Source organism: Aquarana catesbeiana, linkage group LG01 (assembly GCF_042186555.1).
Source record: "Aquarana catesbeiana isolate 2022-GZ linkage group LG01, ASM4218655v1, whole genome shotgun sequence".
In the NCBI taxonomy this organism is placed as follows: Eukaryota; Metazoa; Chordata; class Amphibia; order Anura; family Ranidae; genus Aquarana; species Aquarana catesbeiana.
In genome coordinates this window covers 979,463,270-979,472,298 of record NC_133324.1, presented here as the reverse complement: position 1 = coordinate 979,472,298, position 9,029 = coordinate 979,463,270, and the positions used below count along the sequence as shown (strand labels likewise).

Below are 9,029 nucleotides of genomic sequence, written 5' to 3'. Positions count from 1 at the left end.
CAACACGGCCAGCTGCCGAAAAAAAGGCCAAGCGTGTCCCATGGCCACGTGCTGATGAGGATGCACCGTCTCCACGACCAGCACTAGACACAGAGCCTGCTTGCCCTCTCTTATTGGCTTGTGACTGTCTGCCTCTCCTTCTTGGCCTTCCAGACATACTAATGGCCTGTAGCTGCACTAAGCTGGGATAGAACACCTGTAATTTTATTCAGGTAGCTTTATATACTGTAACCAGACAAGCCTGCCTGTCAGTAGGAAGATAACAGGAACGGATCTAGCTGAACACTGTGAGCAGGACGCACTGTACTAAATGTAAATAGTCTAGCTGCCTGACCGTGGTACTAATAGGATCAAATAGAACACCTGTAATTTTCTTCAGGTAGCTTTATATACTGTAACCAGACAAGCCTGCCTGTCAGTAGGAAGATAACAGGAACGGATCTAGCTGAACACTGTGAGCAGGACGCACTGCACTAAATGTAAATAGTCTAGAAGATAACAGGAACGGATCTAGCTGAACACTGTGAGCAGGACGCACTGCACTAAATGTAAATAGTCTAGAAGATAACAGGAACGGATCTAGCTGAACACTGTGAGCAGGACGCACTGCACTAAATGTAAATAGTCTAGAAGATAACAGGAACGGATCTAGCTGAACACTGTGAGCAGGACGCACTGCACTAAATGTAAATAGTCTAGAAGATAACAGGAACGGATCTAGCTGAACACTGTGAGCAGGACGCACTGCACTAAATGTAAATAGCAGGAACGGATCTAGCTGAACACTGTGAGCAGGACGCACTGCACTAAATGTAAATAGTCTAGAAGATAACAGGAACGGATCTAGCTGAACACTGTGAGCAGGACGCACTGCACTAAATGTAAATAGCAGGAACGGCTCTAGCTGAACACTGTGAGCAGGACGCACTGCACTAAATGTAAATAGCAGGAATGGATCTAGCTGAACACTGTGAGCAGGACGCACTGCACTAAATGTAAATAACAGGAACGGATCTAGCTGAACACTGTGAGCAGGACGCACTGCACTAAATGTAAATAACAGGAACGGATCTAGCTGAACACTGTGAGCAGGACGCACTGCACTAAATGTAAATAGTCTAGAAGATAACAGGAACGGATCTAGCTGAACACTGTGAGCAGGACGCACTGCACTAAATGTAAATAGCAGGAACGGATCTAGCTGAACACTGTGAGCAGGACGCACTGCACTAAATGTAAATAGTCTAGAAGATAACAGGAACGGATCTAGCTGAACACTGTGAGCAGGACGCACTGCACTAAATGTAAATAGTCTAGAAGATAACAGGAACGGATCTAGCTGAACACTGTGAGCAGGACGCACTGCACTAAATGTAAATAGCAGGAACGGATCTAGCTGAACACTGTGAGCAGGACGCACTGCACTAAATGTAAATAGTCTAGAAGATAACAGGAACGGATCTAGCTGAACACTGTGAGCAGGACGCACTGCACTAAATGTAAATAGCAGGAACGGCTCTAGCTGAACACTGTGAGCAGGACGCACTGCACTAAATGTAAATAGCAGGAACGGATCTAGCTGAACACTGTGAGCAGGACGCACTGCACTAAATGTAAATAGCAGGAACGGATCTAGCTGAACACTGTGAGCAGGACGCACTGCACTAAATGTAAATAGCAGGAACGGATCTAGCTGAACACTGTGAGCAGGACGCACTGCACTAAATGTAAATAGCAGGAACGGATCTAGCTGAACACTGTGAGCAGGACGCACTGCACTAAATGTAAATAGCAGGAACGGATCTAGCTGAACACTGTGAGCAGGACGCACTGCACTAAATGTAAATAGCAGGAACGGATCTAGCTGAACACTGTGATCAGGACGCACTGCACTAAATGTAAATTGCAGGAACGGATCTAGCTGAACACTGTGAGCAGGACGCACTGCACTAAATGTAAATAGTCTAGAAGATAACAGGAACGGATCTAGCTGAACACTGTGAGCAGGACGCACTGCATTAAATGTAAATAGTCTAGATAGAAGATAACAGGAATGGATCTAGCTAAACTGAATACAGTGTATATATATATATATGCAACACCTGGGATGCATATATATACACAATACACTGTAAGTGCAGCTAACTGACTGACTGTTCTGCCTAATCTATCTAACTCAAATCAAATGACACTGTCTCTCTCTCTCTCTATCTCTCAGCACACCGGAACACACACTACACAGGGCCGCCGTGCAGGCGGCCTTATATAGTGTGGGGTGTGTACTAAATCCCCTGAGCCATAATTGGCCAAAGCCACCCTGGCTTTGGCCAATTACAGCTCTCTCTACTGACGGCGCTGTGATTGGCCAAGCATGCGGGTCATAGTGCATGCTTGGCCAATCATCAGCCAGCAATGCACTGCGATGCCGCAGTGAATTATGGGCCGTGACGCGCCACACGAATTTAGCGCGAACGGCCCATATCGTTCGCAATTCGGCGAACGGGCGAACAGCCGATGTTCGAGTCGAACATGGGTTTGACTCAAACACGAAGCTCATCCCTACTCTGGGGGAATCTAGGATGGAAAAGGACCTGGGGGTCCTAGTAGATGATAGGCTCAGCAATGGCATGCAATGCCAAGCTGCTGCTAACAAAGCAAACAGAATATTGGCATTAAAAGGGGATCAACTCCAGAGATAAAATGATAATTCTCCCGCTCTACAAGACTCTGGTCCGGCCGCACCTGGAGTATGCTGTCCAGTTCTGGGCACCAGTCCTCAGGAGAGACGTACTGGAAATGGAGCGAGTACAAAGAAGGGCAACAAAGCTAATAAAGGGTCTGGAGGATCTTAGTTATGAGGAAAGGTTGCGAGCGCTGAACTTATTCTCTCTAGAGAAGAGACGCTTGAGAGGGGATATGATTTCAATATACAAATACTGTACTGGTGACCCTACAATAGGGATAAAACTTTTTCGCAGAAGAGAGTTTAATAAGACTCGTGGCCACTCATTACAATTAGAAGAAAAGAGGTTTAACCTTAAACTACGTAGAGGGTTCTTTACTGTAAGAGCGGTAAGGATGTGGAATTCCCTTCCACAGGCGGTGGTCTCAGCGGGGAGCATTGATAGCTTCAAGAAACTATTAGATAATCACCTGAATGACCGCAACATACAGGGATATACAATGTAATATTGACATATAATCACACACATAGGTTGGACTTGATGGACTTGTGTCTTTTTTCAACCTCACCTACTATGTAACTATGTACTATGTAACAAAAAAATGCTCTGGTCAGGAAGGGGGTAAATCCTTCCGGGGCTGAAGTGGTTAAATTGTATTTACCTTATGACACAGACTATCTGCAAGTTTCATTTTATACAGGCAAAATGCAGCCGCTCCTGCTGTGTAATACAAAGTCATTTATAGTAATAGCAGTGGGGGAGGGGAATCCGCATTACAGGGAGAGGAGCCAGCCGTAAAAGATAGATCCTTAAGGCTCCGCTCACACCTATGCAAATTAGATGCGGATTACACCGCATCCAATTCGCAGGACATTTTTAAATACATTCATTTGAATGCATCTGGTTCACATATGTGCGTTGCATTCGCACTGCGCATTGCACAAAAAATGTGTGCGTTTTCTGGGCACTGCGGTGCGAATTACAAGCACATTATCTTCTATGGGAATGCATCTGATTCGCAGATGCATTCCGTTTTGAATACAAATTCTCTCCTTCTCTTCACTACATCTCCCCTCTCTCCCCCCTCTCCCTGCTCACTGATCCGCAGCTAAAACGGAGAGGAACCGCTGAACAGCTGAGAAAACAGAGCTGGAATTCGCACCGCACATGTGTGAACCCGGCTTGAAACATCATTGAATTTTTTAGGACGTATCTCTTTTGCTCAATCTCCTCAAATGGTCACGAGGTAACAATGGGAAAGTACTATTGCTGACACCTCCTTTTTTTTTTTTTTTTTTCCACAAAAAGTTTTTATTTCAAAAAGATTCATAGGAAATACAGAAAGTACATTTCAAAACATACCATAATTAGTGCATTTGGCATCAACAAGGCAATATATTTCAAACAAATATAAACCAATGCAACAACATTTAGTGCTCCTCACGTGCCCTCTTTAATCGGTCTAGTAGGGAATTAGCCCTTTGATTTCTAGTGGTTGTGGCAAAGTCTTTATTTATTTATTTTTCTTTTTTTTTTTCTTCCCCCCAAGTAGGGTGATGTTGTTGCAATGCACTGTAGCTTATTGAAGGTGGTGCTGTGCATTGTGGGCCAGTAAGGGAGCAGAAAGCTATGTTTGGTCGTACTATTAATCCTTAGTAGAAGATGGATAGTGGCCGACTCTAGGTCATCTCGCCATCCCAGCTCTCTCCTAGAGGAGAGTCCCTGTAAAGAAAAAAGGGGAGGGGAGGGGAAAAAAGAGCCGAAGAAAAGACAGGGAAGAAGGGTTGGGTGGGGAAGGGGAGGAGGGGAGGAGGGGGAGGCGCACCTCCAGTAGAGGTGCGGCCCGCCTGGGGACCATGTGGGGAGGGGTGGGAAAAGCCACCAGCTACCCTCTCCAAGGGTCCCCGGGTATAGCATATAGTGTACAGGGTCTATTGCTCTCTGGACCTCCTTTTTTTTTTGTTTCAATGGTTTTTATTACAGGTTTAAGTCAACATACAGATGTTTATGTTTCATTAATCATCATGTAATAGTTACAACAGGGATGCGTTATCCTATAGGATCAATTTCCTTGATCCATTAAACCTTAGTAAAACATGTTAATCACAAATATAACAAAGTTGAGGAGAGTTTATCGTCCCCTGACAGCATCCTATCAGACGTTTGCCATTTGGCATTACAGAACTGAGAACAAGTAAATAAAATAAGAGGGAGGAAAAAAGAGACAGAAAGGGGAAGGAGGGGAGAATAAGTTTATTTGGGGGGGTTAGAAAAGAGAAGGGTTGGGTAAGTCTCTTCACTCCAGGTATTTCTCCATGAACCAGCCACTCTCTCAAGGAGCCTGGAGATAAGCGATCCAAGGGTTCCACACTTTTTCAAACCTAGTTTGCCTATCTTGTCGATTACTAGTCAGTTTTTCGTTGATCATGATACATGATATTTTGTGTTTCACCAGAGCAATATAGATTACGGGCGATTTCCATGCACGTGCAATGGTTATTTTAGCCGCTAAAAGAATTAAGAATATAAGAGTTCGCTGATGTCTAAGAATCGCCTCCGGGAGATCGCTAAACCCCATTTTGGCTTTTCTGGGTATATTTTGTCCAGTCACCGAGTAAATGAAGTTAAACACTCTGATCCAGAACCGTTGGACCCTTGGGCAAGACCACCAGACATGATACATACCACCTTCCTTTCCGCACCCCCGAAAACATAGGGTTGAGGTGCTGACCTCCTTTTAAGAATGACTTAATGAGTGTCTATAAAATATTTTAGCCCTCAATGTATTTTTTTTTTCAATAAATTGTGTTTACTGTATTTCAAGTATTCAACATACAATCAGATCATTAGAAGTTGCACTGTTCAATAATTTTACGAAAAAGAACATAAACTAACAAGAAAAAATAAACCAATGAGTAAATGCCAAGTACATCTCTTAAAATAGCGAAGAGAAGAGAAAGAATGTTTCATCAATAAGAGAGCATCTAAACATCAAGGGTGACATCCCAAGGGTGCCAGTGGGGTTATGGGGCCACCATTACAGAAGAGCGGTACATAACGAGTGGTGGAGCACGGCGGCCCACTGTGCACAAGAAGATTGACTTTTGGGCCCTCATTTTATTTTATCCAAGTTACCGCCATTTTCATTCGTCCTTGCCTGTTATGTCTGTGACATCCCCCTTTTATTACACCTCTGAACACATTGTTGTATTTTGACTCGTATCTGTTCTTCGCTGCTCTTCACATTTTTCTTAGCGATGTCTAGCAGTTCTTCCATCATATATTCATCATAGGAACAAACACGTGTCTTATACTTCTCAACTAATTTCCCTATTTTTTTGGCATCTGAAAGAAACACGTGTATCAGATTGTAGAATTAAAATATAGCAATGACTGAATTATCAGTGAGATTTTTTTTTTTTATAAAATGACTTCTCCGGTATCTTACAAACATGTCTACATGTAGAGTCTGACCACCTTTTGTTTGTTTTAGAACATTTACAATTTATTCACAAAAGGAATGTATTGTTGGTTTGTTCATGTTTTTAAATTCAATTATGTGAATATCATGTAATTATTTATCTAACCAGCAGGCAGAGCTTATGGTTTGTTTTTACAAGTTATCAGTTTTATTCTATCCTCTATGGGATTTTTAAGGCATTTAAAAGTTCCATCTTTAATTGAAAAATATTTAAAAGACTTTATAAATTATTTCACATGACATCCATTAAATTACACATAAATGCTTAACGGTGAGTCTAGTATACTTTATGTGCTGGGTGATACTCTTAAAACCATTTCCTAATCAACAGTCATGATGTTTTCTATTAAATCCATCTTAATGGAATGGGACATCCAACGTGTTTTGAATTATTCACAATAACGTTTCTTCCACAGGGATATAGTGCCACCTGGCTATACGTTTTTTTTAAAGAAAATGAGGATGGCAATGCCCCAGTAGAAGAGGGTTTTGGAACCAAACTTTCCACCTGATCCGCAAAATTACCAGCGTATCTCTGTCTCAGGCTCCGGAGAAAGCCCTTCTAAATCAACGTATATCTAAAATTCCTAAATATACCCAGGCTCTGATATTCTATATATTACTCAGGGCTAAACTCCTGATAGCCCGTGCTTGGAAGAGCCCTATGGTCTCCTTCTCGCTGGCTAAGCGCAAATTTCATGGATGATGTCCCAAACTGTAAGCATGCTCCAAAACACTAAGGAGAAGTATGAACTGACCTGGGAACCTTGGGCCTCTTACATGAAGGTGTCTCTATAATTTAACAAGCCTTATATTTCTTTTTAGGTTGATTGTACCGAATGAACATATTTCACATAGGAATCTCCCCTTTACTCTTCTCCAATGCTTCTTCCCTTTTTCTCTCTTTCTTTTCACTACCTTTGACCCATTTTTGCCACTAATTTTTCTCTTTACTCCTTCCCATTTAGGCCTCTTTGACCTTTTATCTCTGACAACCCCAAAAACATCTACCCGACATGGATTTTCCATGAGTTTAAGAGATACCCCTCTCCGGAGGTCGGTATTTCATCCTGCCCTTGATAAGAATCCTCAACACCACATGTCAGCTATGCCTTAGTCCTACAAGCTGCATTCTAGGGCTATGATTTTCTGAATGGTCTTGTGAAGAAAAATACTTTAATCCTCAGTATCCTGTTATTAAACATGTTGATACCTATACCTATTTAAGTTATTCACTTGGTTGGAGTGTGACACTGTTAACTTTTGATCAGAATTTAAATTTATGCTTATTTTTTCACTTTAGTAATGATACTGTAAGTATAGATAAGCTGTGTTGCCTTCCACTCTGACACAGCTTGCTCCCAGATGGGGTGTCTGAGTGGAATGGACAACACCCTTACCAGAAATTTAGAGTCATTACTGCCTCCAGCTTTCAAGTTCAGACAAGAACCTTGCCCTGTTTAATATACTCTTATAGGCACTTTTCAATTATGAGTCCATTGATAGGCATGAAAATTTCAATGTTTTGTTATCGCTTTGTATCCTTTATATGAGAAAATTCAATAAAAATTATTGGAAATAAAAGAAATTCAGGATGAAAGCTGTTAGCATGTAAAATTGTATTACCCACCATCTCTTTCTTGTACAATTTACTCATGAGGTGACCCCATTATTTTTTACATACCGATATATATCCAGAAAGTCAGCATCCTGGAGGTCATAATTCATGGGGAAAAATACATGTAAATTATTTTTGCTCATCCTTTCTAGTAGGAAGGCACCGATACCGATACTGGTATCGGTATCGGCGCCGATACTAGACATTTTCGTGAGTATCGGTACTCGCGAAAATGCTCCGATACTGGAAGTGACATCGCTTGGAAGAGGACCGCCTCCTCCCTTCTGTACAGTGCCATCCCCACCTCCTCCTTCTCCCTGTGGCATTGCAAGGTGCAGGCCCACCCAGACTAACAGCCCACAAGCCCCGTCTCTTTGCTGCACACCTCCCTCCTCCAGCTCTGACTTCCGTCCACACAGAGCAATGGATCCGGGCTCTCCCTGGCTGGATGCTGAGGCAGAGAACAGGGGGCTCTGTATGAATACACTCTACGGGCGGTATCCTGTTGTACTGAGCAGCAGGGCTCTCTCCCTCTACCATGCCTGCAGTCTCTGACTGTCTCCTGTACCATGCCTGCAGTCTCTGACTGTCTCCTGTACCATGCCTGCAGTCTCTGGCTGTCTCCTGTACCATGCCTGCAGTCACTTCTGCCTGTTGCCTCCTCCTTTCCTCTACCTCTGCCCCATGTCTCCCAATAACTCTATCCCAATCCTCTTCCGCCCAGCATTTTCCATCCCAACGCTCCCACCCCACAATCCCTATTTCACCCCACCCTCAACTATTTTGCCCTCACTTACCCCTCCCCTCCCACCCTGCCATCACCCAACTCCCAAACAACAACCCCCTCACCTCCCAAACCACCCCTCTTCCTAGGCGATATGTATCGGTAAACGGTATCGGTGAGTACCTGCAAAAAAGTATTGGTACTCATACTCAGTGTTAAAAAAATTTTATCGGTGGATCACTACTTTCTAGGTATTCAATAAGGAGATCCTTTGCTCCGTCCCTGACAAAAAATATGTAGTCAATATACTGGTGCCACATCATAATGTGGCATGTATATTGACAAGTCCTCATCTGGGGGGAAGTCTTGCTCCCTCTCCCCTAGGTACAATTTGGCGTACAATGGGGCACAACATGTCCCCATCCCCATGCCTTGCACCTGAAGCTAGGGAAGCTTTGGAACAAGAAAACATTGTGCTGTAAAATAAATTAAGCAATTGTAGGACAAATCTGTTAAACCTCC

General features: G+C 43.1%; 1 protein-coding gene across 1 annotated transcript in view; it reads right to left on the bottom strand.

Moving 5' to 3' along the window:
* Nucleotides 1-5,844: 5,844 nt before the first annotated feature.
* Nucleotides 5,845-9,029, bottom strand: part of LOC141128992 (cytosolic phospholipase A2 gamma-like) — an 87,418-nt gene continuing 84,233 nt past the window's right edge. Inside the window, exon 14 of the mRNA XM_073616687.1 lies at nt 5,845-6,029. Coding sequence (XP_073472788.1) covers nt 5,845-6,029 — 185 coding nt within the window. The remainder of the gene's footprint in view (nt 6,030-9,029) is intronic.